Raw genomic sequence first — 20066 nt, forward strand, 5'->3', positions numbered from 1 at the left:
GGCTCAAGCCTGTAACCCCAATACTTTGGGAGACTGAGGTGGGAAAATCGCTTGAGCCCAGGAATTTGAGACCAGCCTGGGCAACATAGTGGGGCCTTGTTTCTACATAAAAGAGAAAAAAAAAAAATACTGGGTGTGGTGGTGCATGACTGTAGTCCCAGCTCCTCAGGGGGCTGAGGAGGGAGGATCCCTTGTGCTCAGGAGTTTGAGGCTGCAGTGATGCAGTGAGCTATGATCACACCAGAGCACTCTAGCCTAGAGGCAAGAAAGACCGTCTCAAAACAAAACAAAAAAAGAAATGAAGTAGTACGGGGTTTTTGTCAAAAGTGAAAAATTAATATATTTGAGTTCATAGTAGTATAATGACTAAACAAATAAAAATGGGAGAAGAGACCTATCTCCAGCAGGAGAAGTCCAAATAATTTATGTAGCTACTCCGTCCTCAAGGAGGGGCAGCATAATTCCCCACCCCGTAGGTATGCGGTAAGCATAGTGACTTCTTTCCAAAGTACACAGCCTGGACAGGAGGAAATAAAGAGTAACTTTACGGTGGAGAAACTGACAAACACTACCTCAGCCAGGTAATCAAGGCCAATATTAATAGTCATAAATCATGGTGGTAGTATATACCCTTATATGATGTGATGAAAATGGCACTTTACTTTTGTGATCTTCCTTCCCCAAACCCATAACCTCAGTGTAATCATGAGAAAAACATTAAACAAATTCTAATAATGGGGCAATCTACAAAATACCTAACCAGTACTCCTCAAGATTACCCAAAACAAAGCCTCCCAAAGTGCTGGGATTAGAGGCGTGAGCCACCATGCCCGGCCAAAATCTGAGAAACCACCACAGCTAAGAGAAGCCTGAAGAACATGACAACTAAGCGTTGTGTCCCAGAACCAGAAAAGGCCATTAGATGAAAAACTAAGGAAAAAAAAAAACCACAAAAAAACCTGTGGACTTTAGCTAATAGTAATGTATCAGTATTGTTTCATTAATTGTAACAAATATACCATACCAACATAAGATGTTAATAATAGGGTGAACAGAGTGCAGGTTATATGAGAACTCTTGTACTACCTTCTCAATCTTTCTGTAAGTCTAAAATTGTTCTAGAAAATAAAACTATTTTTAAAAATTTCCCCTTTTATCAACTATTTAGACAGGAAGTTAAAAATTGCAGGCCTAGGCTAGGCATGGTGGCTCACACCTATAATCTCAGCACTTTGGGAGGCCAAGGTGGGTGGATTGCTTGAGCTCAGGAATTCCAGACCAGCCTGAGCAACATGGCGAAACTCCATCTCTACCAAAAATACAAAAATTAGCTAGGTGTGGTGTTATGTACCTGTAGTCCCAGCTACTTGTGAGGCTGAGGTGGGAGGATGGCTTAAGCCTGTGAGGCAAAGGTTACAGTGAGTCAAGATTGTGCCATTGCACCCTAGCCTGGGCAACAGAGCCAGAAAAAAAAAAAAAAAAAAAGAAAAAAAGAAAAGGCAGGCCTAAAAGAGAATAAATAACATCTTTATGCCTTCAATTTCTCTACATCTTCTACGGCTAACTTAACTCTCACACTTGGAGCTCCTGCTGTTTCAGAACTTGGGTCTTCATCCCTACACAATTTTAGATGGGTATAAGGAGACAAAATCTTAGAGGACAAACTACAGTGCAAACATAAAGAGTTTTTACATTAACAAAGTGTTAAATGCCACCACAGGTGTGAAGCTCACACTAGTCTTGACGTGGACTCCATGACTTCAGAACCGCTCCCAGGTGTGATATCTGAAGGTAAACACATCTACCAGGATAGCAGGGAGAGCAAAATGCCACTCAGGGCCATTTGCAGCCCTCTCCACCATCTGTGCTCCCTTCCTCCCAACAGGAGAACCGGAGATTGGAAGTAAAGACTGCCCAGAATAGAAGTCAAAGTGCCAAAAAAAGCCAACCTTCTCCAGCTTTCAACATTCACATTGGTATCAATGTCTATCGTCCATTCTTTTCAATCTGGTCAGTCCCAAGTTCCTCTCATGGACTGCAAAAAAGCATTCCGACCTGGCTGAATCTTTGCTTTTCATCTGACTTTCTACTTTTTAATTTGAACTTGGCTTCCCAACTTTTCTGTTTCTCAAAGAGCAAGGGAAGTGGTTTCAGGAGCAATTTAGAATCTGAACACAAAACAAGTAAGATGTCAATCTGCACGACGTGAACCATTTATATGAACTACATTATAAACCGAGTTTACCGAGGCAAATCCAAACTTCTTCCTAATCATGTTTTTGTTATTAGGTCCCTCAAATTCCCTGAATCTTTTTTCCACAACAAAAAGGGGCATAAACAAATAAATAAGGTTACAGCTGTACAGAAACTGTGATGTCAGTGTTCAGAACGGGCCCCAGTAGAATGTTGCTCGTCCTTCTTTCACGGAGAGCTAAAGAGCTCCCACCACACAAGAGGCAAACATGTTAAATTCTGTCACCCACTAAGACAGCCATCTTGACTAAGTGTGATCTTGGTCCTAGGGCTGTGCTGCCAGCTCTGCGACTTCTGGTGAGGCCCACATCTTCTTGCCAGGAAAGTCAACCATAACGAAGCCTTACTGCCAGTCCTGTCGGGCGCTGGGTCGCGGGTGGTTACAAAGGCAGGGAGCCGAGCTTTGGGACACTAAGCTCTGTAACACATGCTTATTGTCCTTGAGTAACTGATGGAACTCAGTTATCTGACAGTGTCCCACAAAGGCAGGAGGAGTTGTCTTCAGCACCATTACACAGAAAGAGAACCAAACCAGTTTACCTAGTGCTTCATAAGTTGCCCTTCACCTTCTCAGATTTTATGTCGTACAAAAGGGGCTGTAAGTTAAAATGATACAGGTCTGATCAATGAGTCTTTCTTTTCTTTTCTTCTTTCTTTTGTTTCTTTCTTTTTGAGACGGAGTCTCTGTCATCCAGCCTGGAGTGCAGTGGCGCAATCTTGACTCAGTGCAACCTCCACCTCCCAGGTACAAGTGATTCTCATGCCTCAGCCCCCTGAGTAGCTGGGACTACAGGTACGCACCACCATGCCTGGCTAATTTTTTTTTTTTTTTGTATTTTTAGTAGAGATGGGGTTTCGCCATGTTGGTCAGGCTGATCTCGAACTTCTGACCTCAAGTGATCTGCTTGCTTTGGCCTCCCAAAGTGCTGGGATTACAGGTATGAGTCACTGTGCTGGGCTTGATCAATGAGAGTTTCTGACCAAAGGTTCCCAGCTCAACTTCACAGAAAAGATTATGAACACCAAAGCACATCAATTTTAACCATAAATAAAATGCTATATACTTTACATTATGTGACATATGTAAACCAAACTGGGGACTCAGCAACAAATCACATTTCATTTAGTAACACGAGAGCAGAGTTGCACAGAATGGGATAAAAGGCTCTGAGACTACACAGGAGCACAAGGACCTTGGAGTAGTGTCTAAGGGGAGGAGCTGGACAGAGAAATGAGTGAAAGGCCAAGAAGAACATCATGTGAGGCCTGGATCCAGTCTGAGCACCGGCTGGCTGGCCCATTTGTGGAGGGTGTCATGTATCACAGGAGAAGGCAGCAGGGTGCTCCTAGTCTCAGTGGAAGGCAGAGGCAGCCTGTATGGTATGTATTCATCAGGCAGAGCACCACACACCCCCGAGTTCTTGAATTTCAGTTCCCTCATTCATCACCCTTCTCTCATAATACAAAATCTTAGATCTGAACCACAAGTCAAAACTCAAAAGAGGTCACATACAAAAGGCGAAACCAAGAGATCCTAAAAGCAGTAACAGAAAGGTTTAGACCCTGAGGCAAGGAGAGAAGGGTACCTGATAAAATCTAGATCAGCATGTCTTTAGAACAGAAGAAACGGTGACCTGGTCAGCTGGCTGGTTCTCCCACTGTCATAAGACAGATTTACTTCCACAAACCCTTCTCTTCCTCTGAGTCTATACTCAATAGTCAAGCAAGCACATTACTAGTACAATGGGCTCAAGGAAGCTTCACTCTGGAAAGAAATTTCTTAATAAACATTAGTCTCATATACATTTGAGTGTTAGAAAAAACTAGTTTATGTTGCACAATCACTCGTAGATACTGTACATTAAAGTTTCAGATATTTAGATACATCAGACTATCTTAGGAAGGAAAAAACAAAGAACAGGATGAGGGTTATCCACCTGTCTTCTACTTTCCCAACTTCCATACCACTGTAGATAGTTCACTCTGTTAGTTAAACCAATAAATGGAGTACAAGTACCTGATCGAGCAATGCCGCTGTCCCTGTCTTCATTCTGTCCTCTGCTTGGCATATCAACTGGTGTGCTGTGTGCTAAGATAAAGGAACAAGGAAACCATGTTATTGGGCTCTTCAGAGATACAGTTTTAAAAATGACTGCAGTAATTTTTACATTTCAAAGTAGGCTACTGCTACTGATGATTGGCATAAGCTTATAACAGAGATTAACTAGAAGGCAAAATTAAATATATAAAAAGATAATGAGAAGAAAAGAGAACCAAGTAACTATCTCATAAAAATCTGCCTGTATTCAATTGTAGCATACGAACTTTTTTGAGTGACGTTCAACTCTTAAGAAAAAACTCTGAATAATAAATGATTGCAGTTGATGCAATGAACAAACATTCTCAGGTAGATTTTTTTTTTAGCCATTTTCTTCATTAGTAGTAGTATTTAAACAGCAATGTACTTTCAAAATGCTTTATAATCAGTTTTGGTAGTAACTGTAGGCGACTTAGGGAAGAGAAATACTTGAAAACCATTTCATAAATTCAAAAAATGTTTCTCTGTTTATAACCCACTCTCTTGGCAGATAGAAAACATTTCTACTCATTTTCAAATATTTCTTCCTCCATTTCTTTCCATATACACCCATACACAGTATTATTGTAGAGTTACTTAGAAAAACTCATGTTCTGGCATGAATTGTGGAAAACACTCTGAAGTATTATAGACTTCTAGGAATGCTTCAGACTGACCTAAGCTGCATACTTATTGTGCTAGAAGGTAGATGAGATGCTGCTGTAGTGAAGTTTTAAATGAACAAGCAGCCCAGTGCTCTGCCTGATTATTATACTTGACAGCTATTTTTTTAAGCATGTTTATTTTCACAATTTTAAAGAGAGTATTTAAACGTGTTTTCCTCACTCTAAGTAGGTGGGAGGGTGTCAATTTCATTAGGGTGACAGTTAACTATGGTACTTAGCATATTTCAGGCTACAAAGAACAGAAAGGAAAATACCATTTGCTATACTCACAACTTTAAATGTTAGTAATGGAGGTTCCCTACATGTTAATCATGCTAAGACAAGTTAAAACTCAGACACACCAAGATGACTATACCTGTAAATAACCTAGAAATTGTATTTACACTACTTAAATGAGAGAGGGAGAGGGAGAGGGAGAGGGAGAGGGAGAGGGAGAGGGAGAGGGAGAGGGAGAGGGAGAGGGAGAGGGAGAGAGTGAGAGTGAGAGTGAGAGAGAGAGAGAGAGAGAGAGAGAGAGAGAGAGAGAGAAGTCTTCCATGCTCTTATTAGAGTGACTTTTAATGAAACTCCGTGCAGGTAAGGATGCAGTTGAATAAATGGATAAAAGACACCAAGGCAAAGGGAAACAGTTCATAGTAGCAGAAGAGGCCCAGAAAAACAGGAAAAAACAATCCTCTTCGAAATACTAAGGGCTCATTTCAGATCAAAATCAGCTTATACTAGAGTATTAGCGAAGACATTTACAAGAGGTTCATTGGCAGAATTTTCGATACACCATGGATTTGGCCGCATTTGAAACCGATATCTGTGATCACAAGAGCCCCTTGGATTTCTAGAGAGGCACAAGTAGGATTTTTCCTAAGAACCTGCACAGGATTTATTAATATGTGTGGGTCACACTGTACTCAGCATTCCACACAAACCTGCAAAGAAAGAAGCACTCCGGGTGAGCCGGAGAGGTCCTCCTTCAGCTACCCCCTGCAGCAGTTTGCTGCTGCATGCTTGCAGCAGACCTAGAGATGGAAACACATAGAAGAGGGCAAACAAAGTACACACACAAAAAAAATAAACACAGATTAAAGATAACGCCAAAAAAAAAAAAAAAAAAACCCACAACAAACTCAAATAAAGCAAAACACACACCCACAATAGTGTATTCAGAAAGAAAGAATTTGTTTGTGTGTCTGATTTTACCTAGGTTACTTCCAGTACGACAAGGACCCAAACTATTCTGATTTGTGTTCAGTTTTCCCAAATTAGGATCTTGGTTGATGTACTCAAAGCTGTCTTGCAAGCTATATCCGGAGAGGGAAGGAAAAGGAGAAAGAGGACACAAATGTCAAGAAGTTACTAAAGCTGTTTTCTAATAAATAGACTTGCAAATGTAGACAACAACTGATCAGTCACTCAATACTTTTCCTTATAAACAAAGTCTCACATCTACCAAAGGGAATTAAACTTGCAACTTCAGGTGAATTTGTTGGAAGAAAACAAAAGCTATTTTGGATGTAGCTCAACCCATGTAACTAAACAACTATACTTCTAACAATTTCATGTTATATAATAAGACACCAAACTCTAAATTTTGCTTCAGTGACTGACACCTGAGATACTGTTATTCATTTCTACATTTTGCTTTAGCAACTGACAGATAACATGTTGCCATTCGTTTCAAGTATTTTACATAAACTCTCAAAACGAAATTAATTTTTACTCTTGGTTAACATCAATAAGCAATTCAGCAACTTTTTTCAGGAATAAAATATAACAAATTATAATTCTTATAGGAGTTTCATTTCACAACTTTCAAAAAGAATTACTCATAAAAATATGAGGGAAGCAGATTAATTTATTGTACTTATTAACAATTAAACTAAAGACTTATGCTGTGTGTAGAGCTGACAAAAACAACAATGACAAAAAGACTTTGAGAATAATGCATCATAATGAAGCCAAAATAATTTTTACTTAAATCTGCATGTAAGGGAATTAATGCAATAAATGTTCAGGTAATCCCAAGGGTCTGTTAGAAACAAATCTCGTAAGAAATAAATAACAATTATCATATTGGCTTAAGTCATGACAGTCCAATGTTAAATGTTCAAACTGTTTTGTTGAAGAGTAAGCCAAGACTCACTCAATGGTATTCAAATATATAGAGAAATATTTTTAATTTCCCAGGATAAGAAAAAACAGCTTTCACTTGACCCCTAAGAATGTCCTTTAATTTATAACAAGCCCTTTTCAAATTTATCAAAGTACAACTGGTGTTTTGTTGTTTTATTTAAAAATGGAAGTATATGAAATAGTTCTGCTTGAAAGTTCAAAATACATGAATGCATATGCCAAAATGAGCTTAAGTTCTTAGATATTTCAGAATAATGTAGCCCCTTCCCTTTTGTTCTTTATTTTTGATTTCCCAGGAAATTAAAAATTGGTGACTGGGTAACAGATGGGGACTCAAAACATATAAAGACAGCCATTTGTCTTTAGGGCCACCTAATGAAGTCAAAGGCCTTTTCCCACTCACTGTTGATAGGACAGTAGCCACTTTTAAAACCCCTTTGTTAATTTGGACTCATTCTGCTTCTCATTTCAAAATGCCTTATGGCCCTTAAAGAATTATTCTATCTAGAAATACACACTTTAAAAAATGGGGGTGGGGAATGCAAAATCCTGCACTTACTTATTTGTACTTCCACAGAAGCTGCCCATTCTAGCAGAGAAGACTTTACTAATCATCAGTTGTGGAGGAGAACTGGGGAGCGGGGGAAAGGAGAGACGAAAAATACATTTATGAGTTAAGGAGTCAATACCACCATCCCATTTCTCAAAACTGATAGAAAAGGAAGCCCAGACTCACCGTATGTAGTGTATCTTTAAGGTGGAGCCTTTGTAACTCATGGCAACTGAGCCAAACATCATTTCCCCCAACATGTTGACATCGGAAGCTGGTCGTGTGTACTACATGCAAGAAAACAAAATCAAAGTTAGTACATGGAACATGACGTGCAATGCAACAGAAAATAATGTTTATTAATCTCATTAGTGTCATTGGTGATTAAAACTATTTCTCAAAGCTTCAAGTGGTCATCTTACAATCTTAACTTATAATGGCAATTGCCTATTTTTCCCCCAAAGTATTACGCATGTTTGTGATTTCTTCTCTATACACGACATCATCACATAGGATCCAAGTGTTTTATCAGAGTTCATTTTTATTTTTATTATGAGAAACAAAGATTACTATTATCTCCATTTATAAACTCTAAATGGAAAGGTTCAATTATGAAAATAACCGTTAACTCTTCTCTTGGTACTAAGAAAACATCCTGAAAAAAAATATAGTTCAGTATTATTCAGCGAAATAATTAACAGTATGGAATAAAAAATGCCCATTGCTGCAGATAGGGTTTTGTGAGGGTCCAAAAGATAACCAATGGTCTGATAACTCTAAAGTCTTACAAAAGTATTTCAAAAACATTTGATCCCTCTAGCTTCTGACCAGTCTCTCTCATGCCTTTTACCATCCAGAGTGGACTGCCTGCCTCCTCTTCCTCTACTCTCACTGGCTTGTTAATCTACCGCAGCCTGACTTCACCTCTTAGCTCAAACTAGTCCAACTGCTCCAATGATGACCTCCTCCCTCTTGGTCAAATCCAATGGACCCTTTCCAGTTTGCTTTATTAAACTTCTCTCAATATATTTGATTCTGTTCATGACTCTCCATTTTGAATCTCTTCTTTCTTAGATCATCCCTTACTATGGTTTTGCCTGGAGGTCAACCCTACTAACTGCCTGCTTTTCCAACCATTCTTTTGATTTTGATTATTATTTACATAGAATACCTCCTACATCTTTGTCTCTGGACCAGGAGCTCTCCTGGAGCTCTACAATCGTATACCCCAATACATTCATTCACCTAGTGACATCTGAATGAGTGTCTTGGGATGTAGAATTCTGAGCACCTATACTAAGTGCTGGTGACACACTGATGAACAGGATAGGTATGAATGCCGAGCAAACTGACGTGCCACCAAAGCAACCGTGGTTCTGCACCCCGATCTACCAACTAGATTCTCTGTCACTGTGCTTTCCACCCAAGGAAAAACCTGGGAATCACTCTTAACATACTCTTCCGAATCTTTTTTTTAAAATTTCAAATACATACACACATATAGACACACAAGCATACATACACTGACACACAAATACACACTTACTTATACATGGTTGCAGAGGCAGAAAGAGAAAGATAAATCTATCAGCCCTGCTCAGCTAGGTTCCTCTCTTACGTTATAGCTCATACCAACTTCTTCCCACTATATGCAGACAGAAACCAACTGGTTTTCACATTCTTTATTACTAACTTCAACCCACCTCCTTCACTTATAATCTCCTTTTTCTTGGGGTACAAGGGCCACATGCCAACTGTGATTCTCAACCTGCTGAAAATTCTACTGTATACTTTTTAAACTGCAGACTGCTGTGAGACCCAGGAGCACTGTGTCTCAAAAAGGGCAAATGCATGGCACAAATCCTGACTATGAAATTAATAAAATCCTCTAGACCCATTTTCTGGTAATTTCCCTAGTGTTGTTTTTCCAGAAAAATAGTAGAAAAGATTCTACATGGGTTTAAGAAAAAGTTCAATATATTCCCCATCAATTAATATCCTTTTGCCATTCAATATTTATAAAACATTTCTTCCTTTTTATCTTGTTAGCTAATATTTCTCAAAAACCTCAACCCCTATCCTTACACACACACACACACACACACACACACACACACACACACACACACAGTGTGTTTCTTTCTGTTCCCATACAAGTCTTTCTTCCTTTTACTGGCATGTTCTATTTTCTTAGGATGCCCATATACATTCCCAGAATCCTTAGGAATTCTTACAACAGAACTGGAGAGTACATGTTTATTATTCTGGATCAGACAGCAAAGGAAACAAAGCAAGGTAATTTACCTGACTGGCAATATTTCTCATCTAGTACATAGTAGGCTGTATCACCTCTGCTTGATTACAGTTTTTATTGGAGATAAAAGCCAAAGAGCAAAAACAACATTGATGTGAAACATTTAAGAGTACTGTGTTGAATACTTGTCCTCATATTCCTGAAGTAGAGCCCTCGAGCGGCATTATTTCCCGAGAAGAAATTACAGTAAATAACTTTAACCCCAGGGGCCATTCCCACAGAAGGGATGGTTGTACCTGGTACTTTGGAAGCTGTTCCTTAGCATGGTGTGAAGATCCCCCAGAAGAACTGTGGAAAGAGATGCTGCTGCTGCTACTGCTGCTCACGCTGCTGACACTGCTGCTTCCCTGGCAGCACTTGGCTGATATTTTAATAGGAACATCCTCTGTTTTCTAGGTTAAGAGAGACAGGCAAGGTAAAATATTACGAAGTATATCAGGTTCGTCAACAGTTCTTCATTGGGAATTCCTTTTTAAAAGCATTCTGGTGCCTAAGGTGCATTAAAAAACAGCAGGTTTTTTTTTTCCCCCCCAGTAATGACAAAAACATGGTTTAGGAAGGCAGAATGCTGAAGAATGGTTCTAGACAAAAGGAGGTAGGTTATGTATTAAGACTTTATCTTCTTTTAATAATTTAACTATTATTTACACTTCAATTCATATAATTGATCTCTTTTTGTTATTAGAGTTTTGGTTATTAGCTTTTTAGTACTATGTAGAGTCATAATCCATTAAATTGATGAGGAGAAAGATGAGGCTTCAAATCTAAACTTTTACTAAGCAAATAGAACTAATAAAACAAAACTATTAAGTTGGGCAGACTGGCTTGTAGGGTTTTTTGTTTGTTTGTTTGTGAGATGGAGTCTCACCCTGTTGCCAGGTTGGAGTGCAGTGGCGTGATCTTGGCTTACTGCAACCCCTGCCTCCCAGGTTCAAGCAATTCTCCTGCCTCAGCCTCCAAGTAGCTGGGACTACAGGCACGTGCCATCACGCCCAGCTAATTTTTTTGTATTTTTAGTAGAGACGGGATTTCACCACGTTGGCCAGGATGGTTTGATCTCTTGACCTCGTGATCTGCCCGCCTTGGCCTCCCAAAGTGCTGGGATTACAGGCGTGAGCCACCGCACCCGGCCCGCTTGTGTTTTTAATGACACACCTCCTCTAGTACTCCTTTAAAGGTAACAGGAAGGAAAATCATGAGGCTGAATTTGTAAGGGATGAAACCAAAATCCTGAAACAGGAGCTACTGTGAATTACATAGCACGTGATGGAAATATGGTCTTCAAAGGTTAAGGACAACAGAGGATTCTCTACTATACATTCCCCAAATAGAGTTCACCACTAATTTTTATCACAGTGACAAAGGTATAAGGATAAACCTTTATTAATATTTATCTCCCCCCAAACATATTACTCCCTACAGAAGCTTCCTGCACCCTCTATGATAAGTTGTTTCTATTCTGAGTCTTCTTTGCCTTTCTTTTTTTCCTTGTGCAGCTTTTGCTTGGAAAAAAACATGAATGCAATTGCAGCTTATCTAATCTCCAATGTGACAGTCACACTGGTGGTCTAATGCAAATGCCTGCAGTCATGTGCTTGATACAAACTCATGACGTTTTGTGCTTGCCAAGGGAGGCTGGGGCGGTGGGGACTGAAAATGGGAAAAGAATGTAAGGAAAACACAAAATGTGCTGGACCACAATTGTCACTACAGCAATGATGGCATTCAAAGTGGTACCTGATTACTCCTGAGCACCCAGCACTCCCTCAACATGCTAAAGATACAGCTGCTACTTAATATCACTTAGGCCAGAAACACAGCCCCTCAGAGGGCCTAAGTGACACGAAGGCCACCTGCCTCAGACTGCTAGACCCTTTGGCTGGAGTATAATGCTGAACAGTCTATAAGTGGAGACAGCACCTGGTATAGTGAATGGAGCACCGACTGGATTCTTTTGTAGCCTTGGGCAAGCTACAAACCTCCTGAACCTCAGATGCCTTTTTGGTTAGATGAATGCTTCTAAGAAAGCCTATGTTTCCAGATTCCAGCATTACTACTGCTCTAGTTCACTGAAGATGCCAGTTCCTTTTGAAAACTTGTGTTTCCTTTCCCCTCCACCTGCCACCACTATGAGCAGCCCCAGTGATAGGTGTTCAACTAGACCATCCATGTGAAGCCTTCAGAGAAATGGGAAATAATTCAAGAAATTAAGAGGTAAACCATCTCCTGTCCACCAAAGGGTCAAGTGCTGGCTCATCTAAATTTCTGTTACAAATCTAACCAGTAAAGCCTACGGTGAATCACCTGAGAGATTTCTTGGTCCCCCCCCCGCCCCACCCCCTTCCGCTACCTAACAAGCCCAACAACTACTGTAATGATTAGCCACCTGGCAGAACTCCACTTTAAAATATTGTGGAATCCACCCAGCTAAACTGTGTTTAACCAAACACTTCCTTCCTGCAGAAATGATCCTTATCAAAAGCAGGAAAACAACCCCTTGGCCCTGAAGAGACAAAGACTGCGTTATAAACTGTTCATTTACTTAGCTGCACAGTCTACAAACTGCCAGTATTTGGTCAGTATGGGTAGCAACTTATTGAACATAAAAAGAATGAATACAAGTGGATTTATTTAATTTGTAGGCATCTGAACAAATACTGAAAAGAGAATGAAAGGTCTAAAGTGAATTTACAAGTACCCTGGTCTCATATCCAAAAAGACCCAGAAAGGATCAGAGTCTTCTCACCTTAAACATGTTAATTTACCATTCCCATTCTGCTTCCAAGGGATCAAGAGCTGCTCTGTCCTCACTCTACCCATCCCTTGTCACCCACCCTACACCACTACCACCACCACCACCACCCCCCAACTCTCCACCAAAACAAAAAGGGAAATAAATAAAAGCTCCACTGGTCAGAAGGGTTTGAAAAACAATCCTTTTTGAAGATAACCATGCAGGCTTGCATATGGAAGCCTCGTAAGTGAGTAAAGCTGTTTAATTTTGTTTAACCCAGTGCTACTTATTATTATCTATGAGAAACACTAGACAGAATGATCTTCACGCTAACACTTTTTATCATTTTATGAATTTTAGAGTTCTGCTTTCCCATTACATTTGGGGCACTCACTTGGCATCAAAATCTTACTGGATTGCAACTCACCGGCAAATTTACCTCTAGTACTACTAATAGTACACTGCTTAGCTCCTGCCATGATTACTTGCTAACAGTTTCACTTGTGTTTAGTAGTGAGCATACTCATACCTGCTGGAGGTAGGGCTTTGATTAAAGGACTCAATGCTTGCTTATGTTTCTTCTGAACCATTAATGGCACTGTATAATATAACTCAAAGAGAAGATCATAGATTAATAAATGATTGATCAGAGGGGTGGTTAAAAGCACAAGAGAGAAGGAGAAAGCAAATCAGCATTTCATACCTGAGCTGTCACCTCCTCAATCTTTTGAACAGCTTTAGAGTCAAACAAGACTTGTCTGCCTCTCCTGTCACAGTCCTGGTAAACTATCAGGCGAATCTCATTCAGGTCAAACTCCGAACATGACCAACTGTGGATTAAAAAGGGAGAAAGAAGTTATGTCATCTGCAGCACGTGAGATGATCACAGACAGATAAGCTTCCCAGTCACCATGCCTGCATGCACATCAAAAGGCCACAAGCTTGCAGGGATAGTGATCCCCTCAGAACTGGGGCACCAGTGAGCCTGGGATAGCCTTGTATGCGGATTCCAGTGGGCCATATGAAAATTGCCTGTTTTCATAAGGGCTGAGAAGACTGCTTTAAATAATAAATCACTGAAGAGAAAGCTTCTCCTTCCAAAGTCAATTTGGACACAGATGGCAGTCAGAAATCACAAGGACATGCAGAGACGGCTAAATTTGGATGCCTGGGTTCTGGGGACAGCATATCCGAGTTAAAGGAGTGTTAAAGCTTCTGTGTTATTGGGCAGGGAACCATTTGGAGCAAGTCGGTAGAGCCTTCTCTTCTTTCCCTTACCCACACTCAGGTCAAATTGAGAGGCATTACATACCCTAAAATTTATTATCTTCTCCGATTATGGCTAGCTCTAATCCAGGAGTTTCAAAAACCAAGTGCATCACTGTAGAACATCAGAATTGCTAGCATTTACAGTCAGCAAGAAAGGAAGCATGTTTCTAAGCAAACCAAAAGCAACTGGGATAAAACTGCTCCAAGGAAAACACAGGTTCATTCTTAATAAATGAGAGTGAGAGAACTATAGAAAAGGTAATCATTTAAAAGTGCACCGCTTTGGTCATACTCAGTTTTTAACTCATCAGTCCAGTCAACACATATTTGAGTGTCGGTGATATTCCAGGCACTGTGGTTGCTGCTAGAGACTCAGCAGTTAATTAACCAGACAGACCTGGTCCCTACCCTTACGGAGTTCATGATTCAGTGGGGAATATTAGGCAAATAATCACAGTTGAATGTATCACTACAAACTGTGAAAAGTACAAAAAGGAGCAGTAAACAGTTTCAGATTTCCAGATTGAAGAGGTAGGGGAGAGGGACAGAGAAGTCCCTAAGGACTTGAAGTGACATGTAAACACAGACCTGAAGAAGTAAAACAAATGAAGTGCACTGTAGGAGCAGAGAAGGACGTGGTAAGGTGTAAGACTGCCACACCGGAGAAGGAAAAAGAAAAGAGGCCAGAGAGTGAGTGCCATGAGGTGGAAAGGACGGCAGGCAGGGGCCAGGATCATGCTCTCCCTCCATGAGAAGCCAAGGAAAACAGACGCTTGATAAGATCAGGTCTGCACTTTTTGAAAGTTCAATCTGGCTATTAAGGAAAATGGGGGTGGAAGAGATGAAGACTGGAAGCAGGAAGGCCAAACAGAACTCATAATAAGAGTTCCGGCCCTTCATAATGAAGGCTAGAGCTCCAGCAGCGGAGGTGGGGGAACAGGGACAGACACTGGTGGCATACTCAGAGGACAGAGTTGAGCCGGTTTCCCAATGGACTGGAAAGGTGCCAGAGATGAAAGGGGGCCTTGCTTAGAGAAGCTGAGGGGGAGCTCTGATGGGACAGAGGAGGATAGATGGACACACAGGCAGACTAACAGAAGCAAACTGTAAAACTAGGAGATGGTATAAATGAAATCAGACACATCTGGATTCAAATCCAAATGCCTCTGGCCTCCTAGTTCTTCATCAGTACAATGAGAATATTAAGACTGCCCTCACAAAGCTGCCCTATGGATTAAATGAAATGTGTAAAGTGCTTCACACAAAGAGTGACACACAGTAAGTGCTCCAAAATGGCAATAATTACCTCAGAGGATTGTTAGTGTTATGATTTTTAAAGAAAATTAATACTGTGTCTGGTACTCAATCACAAATTGTGCATTTTTGGTCTTCTCCTTTTTCAGGCAGTTAATACTGAACATATTCTTTTTGGGTAGCAGATTTGTTTTCTTAAATCCCTGCAGCAAAACATATAAAGTTCTGGTTGTACCTTCTTTCAACAAGCTGTGCCCTAAACTATCATGCCCAGCATCCTTTCCTCCTAATCTTGACAACAACATGGCAAGTTTATTTTCAAACCATTTTCCCTCTATTCGCAGTCCAGAGGGAGTCCATGTTTCAGGTCTGGCTAATGAGACATGACCACATGACCCAAGCTGGCTGTGTGAGCCAGCCCCAAAACTCAGTGTTCAGCTTGTAAATGGTAACCCTGGAGTTGGTGGTGGCTATTTTTGCCATCATGAAGTAAGGGCCTGTCTGAAAATGAAGTCAGCAAAAGTCAGCGTGGAGGAAAGTAGAGGTGAGCAATGGAATGAAACAGATTCCTGGCAGTACCCGAAGCCAGCTGTTCCTGAGTAAGCACTATTCCTGGAATTAGTTCACTGTCACTTACAACCAACACAGTCTGATGACTATGACCCAGACCACTAAATTTTAAAATTACATAAGGCCAAGGCAGGCGGAACACTGGAGGTCAGGAGTTCAAGACCACCCTGGCCAACCACGGCCAACACGGTGAAATCCTGTCTCTACTAAAAATACAAAAATTAGCCAGGCGCACTAGTGGGCACCCACAATCCTAGCTATTCAGGAGGCTGAAGCAGGAGAATCACTGGAACCTAGGAGACAGAGGTTGCAGTGAGCCGAGATCGCACCACTGCACTCCAGCCTGGGCGACAGAGAGAAAGAGTCCATCTCTAAATAAATAAATAAATAAAATGAGGTCATTAAAAAGGCTCTGAAGCTATATATTATTATAACATAGTACATACGTTCATTTTGTTAAAAGTAAAAAAAAATCGGATTTAATTTACTTTCATTTTCTTTTAAATCAATTTTGCCTTAATAATTACATTTTGCCAAGACAGCATTATAATTTATAACCAAGTCATTCAATCCTTATTTTTGAAGAATAACACGTATTCAAACATCAAACTGAAAACAGCTACTTTAGAAGAGATAAAATTTAATAATGATCATAACACCTCATTAAATGTTTCATGTTATTTTTCAATGAAAAAAAGATGGAAATAGAAATCATGGACAATTGTACTGATCCAGGAGACTAAAAATATTTTTTTTACTCAATAATTTAAAAAAAGACACAGAGGGGAAAAGTATATATTTCAGATTGCCTCATTTTTTGATCCAAATGCTTTAAAAGTATTTTATAAGACACAAGTGATGGACACAGTGGCTCGTACCTGTAATCCCAGCTACTTAGGTTGCTGAAGCAAAAAAGATCTCTTGAGCCCGGGAATTCCAGACAAGACTGGATGACATAGCAAGACCCAGACTCTCTAAAATTTTTTAAAAAATTAGTTGGTTGTGATGGTATACACCTGTAGTCCCAGCTACTCAGGAAGCTGAGGCGGGAGGATCACTCGAGCCCAGGAGTTCAAGGCTTCAGTAAGCCATGATCATACCACTGCACTCCAACTCCAGTCTTGGTGACAGAGTGAGATCCCATCTCTTAAACAAACAAACAAAACAAAACAAAACAAAACAAAACAAAACAAAACGGTCAGACACAATGGCTCACGTCTGTAATCTCAGCAATTTGGGAGGCCGAGGCCGGCTGATCACTTGAGCCCAGGAGTTCGAGGCCAGCCTGGGCAACAGGGTGAAACCCCATATTTACTAAAAATACAAAAAGTTAGCTGGGCATGGTGGTGCACACCTGTAGTCCCAGCTACTGGAATACGGAGGCTGAGACGGTAGAATCACCTGAGCTCGGGAGGTCGAGGCTGCTGTGAGCTGAGATTGCAACCTGGGCAACAGAGTGAGACTCTATCTCAAAAAAAACAAAAAAAAAAAGAGGAAAACTCTGTTCTTCTTCCATATGAATACTACTTTTGGTTTAATACATAAATATAATTTTGACATTGACATCTCTTTTTTTTGGAAATAGCGTTTTGCTCTGTTGCCCAGGCTGGAGTGCAGTGGCACCATCTCGGCTCACCGCAGCCTCAGTCTCCTGCTCAAGCAATTCTCCCACATCAGCCCCCAAAGTAGCTGGGACTACAGGCATGCGCCACCATGCCTGGCTAATTTCTTTGTATTTTTTGTAGAGGCAGGGTTTTACCGCGTTGCCCAGGCTGGTCTCAAACTCCTGAGCTCAGGCAATCTGCCCACCTCAGCCTCCCAAAGTACAGTGAGACACTCACATTTTAATATTAGTAGAGGAAAAAACAGTTGCATAATTTGGTAAAGGAAACAGAGGCAGGCAGGACAAAGGTCACTAGTGCTTCAGAATGAGACGGGCTTGGGATCCAATCTCAGCTCTGCTTCCCACCAGTTTTATAGTTTTGGGAACGTCTCCCCTAGGAGTACTTATAGGTCCTGTTGTGAAGATTAAAAGAGATAATCTATGGAAATTCCCAGCACACTCCCAACCCCTTTCCCTGCCATCCCTGATACACAGGCCTTGAGCTATTGGTAGCTCCATGGCACACATATTCTCTTCATATTCACATTCACTCCTACATTCAACCAACAGTTACTGTGGAGCTTGCAAGAGCACCGACCACAGTTCCTGGTGCTTTACTGAGGACATCTCTTCATATGACTGGGGCCACTGGGCATGATTCAAAAGGGGTATGAAAACAAGCCCTGGGGCTTTTGCCTTAAAATAGCTGACCATTTCAGAGAAACTTATTCTAATCTGAATTATTTCTCTGTTTTTGCTGAACATAAAGAATGAACACTGTCCTTGGCATCAGGGTATTATTTATGTCCACTTTATGCCTTCAGGCACAGTAAGAGAAGATGATTTGTCTACCTTTTCTTATTGTAAAATTTAAGCAAAATGACTTATATGGACTCTTTTCAGTTTTAAAATTCCAGGATGCCAGGATTTGCCTGGTTAGACTTGAAGCCAGGCCTTATTTCTGAAACTACTCATCAAGAGTGGAAAAGCAAGGAACCAAAGTCTCAGTTACCTCCCTGAAACATGAAAGGCACTAGAGTTCAAGGGATCTGAAACACAGAAAACAGAATTCTCTTTAAAATATCTAGAGCCATGTACTGTAGTTTAAATTGTGTCCCCCCAAAAGATATGTTCAAGTCCTAATTCCTATACCTGTGAATATGACTTTGCTTGGAAACAGGGTCTCTGCAGATAAAATCAAGTTAAGATGAGGTCATACTGAATTAGTAGGCACCCTAATCCAATGACTGGTGTCCTCCTAAGAAGGAGAAAATCTGGACAAAGACACAGAAGGAATAATGAACAGGGAAGTCACTGCAGACTTAGGGCACAGCACAAACACAAAAAGACAATATCACTGAGTGCTTGGAATGTGTCTCCTGCAGAAGAACCACACAGCAAATGAGGCTAGAAAGGCACTTGAGGACTACTTGTGAGGGGCTTTAAATGTTATGCCAAGGAATGCATCTGTTGCTCTACAAGCTGTGGTGTGCCAATTCCAAGATTTCAAGAAAGAGAATGAGATGATCTGACCTGTGCTTTAGGAAGACAACTAAAGTGGTTTGAGAAGACCATTTTCAGGGCAAATGCAGAGGTAGTGACTTGTAAATCCAGGGTTTCCAGAATTAAAGGCCAATAAGGAAAAGAGCAATAGTTGTATAACATGCTGCAGGGTGATTTGCTATATCCTTTGAGACCAGTTCTAGTGTGGGTGTTGTTTCTTCTCTTGAACTTTTACAGGAATCATAGTAGAAGTGGTCATGGGTATCCCCATGTCGAGAAAGCATGATCTCTGTTTTTCCTCTTGGTCTCACACGAGGAAGCCACCCTACACAGTCAAAAATAAGTTTACATAAAGAGTTTAAAGAACAGTCTTATGATACAAGAAGGTACATATTTAAACAGTCAGGAATGATAGGCAACTTTCAATGGTCCAAGAAAAGGTAAAATGAAACAAAACAAAAACAAACAACAATGATGACAACAAAAACTGGCAAAAATACTATCCATTTAACCAGCAATTCCTGCATGCCTACTACTTGGCAAGCATTCTGAGATAAAGCAGTGAACAAACCATAACCCTGCTCCTATGAAACGCACTACATGACATTTTCCAACCACTCTTCAACCCTATTCTATATTCTTTTTTCTCTGCCAACCTCCATTGTTTCCTTACTATCTCAAAAAACAGTTTCTAAGTACAAGCAGAAATCTCTCAAAAGGTTTGCTCAAGAAGAGTGGGGAGACCCAAAGGGCTACACCCTGAAACTAAATGAAGACTGGGGGTGGAAAAAAAGGGAAAATTAAGCTTGACATGGCAATGAGAGTTCACCCTGTCAGCACAAAATACACATTATTTCCCACCCAGTAAAAAGCTGTTTATTTCAAGAAAAAAATTATGTAAATAGATGGCAGTAACAGATTTGGAATTCATTTATCTTTTGCTATGTTAGTACTCTCAGGAAGACTGTGTTGGCTCTCCTTTCTTTCACTGTTTTGCACTTATACAGCCTTAGCTGTGTGAATTGCCTAGAGCAATTTCTGAGGAACCGCATAAAAAATCACCATTGAGTTGCTATCCTGTGATCAGGAGTATAGTGAAAAGCACTTAAAGTTCTTATTGGAAGCT

General features: G+C 40.5%; 1 protein-coding gene across 4 annotated transcripts in view; it reads right to left on the bottom strand.

The window, feature by feature from the left end:
- LOC105488644 (folliculin interacting protein 2) overlaps window positions 1-20066 on the bottom strand; it is a 138300-nt gene that overhangs the window by 65836 nt on the left and 52398 nt on the right. For 2 of the 4 annotated variants that reach the window (XM_011752881.2, XM_011752880.3), the window contains exons 2-8: window positions 13445-13571; window positions 10244-10399; window positions 7880-7980; window positions 7703-7774; window positions 6211-6311; window positions 5940-6029; window positions 4271-4342 (exon numbers count right to left, since the gene is read on the bottom strand). In XM_011752881.2, coding sequence (XP_011751183.2) covers window positions 4271-4342; window positions 5940-6029; window positions 6211-6311; window positions 7703-7774; window positions 7880-7980; window positions 10244-10399; window positions 13445-13571 — 719 coding nt within the window. The remainder of the gene's footprint in view (window positions 1-4270; window positions 4343-5939; window positions 6030-6210; window positions 6312-7702; window positions 7775-7879; window positions 7981-10243; window positions 10400-13444; window positions 13572-20066) is intronic. The other 2 variants (XM_011752884.3, XM_011752882.3) reach the window with 1 other exon arrangement.

This window comes from Macaca nemestrina, chromosome 3, assembly GCF_043159975.1.
Source record: "Macaca nemestrina isolate mMacNem1 chromosome 3, mMacNem.hap1, whole genome shotgun sequence".
In the NCBI taxonomy this organism is placed as follows: domain Eukaryota; kingdom Metazoa; phylum Chordata; class Mammalia; order Primates; family Cercopithecidae; genus Macaca; species Macaca nemestrina.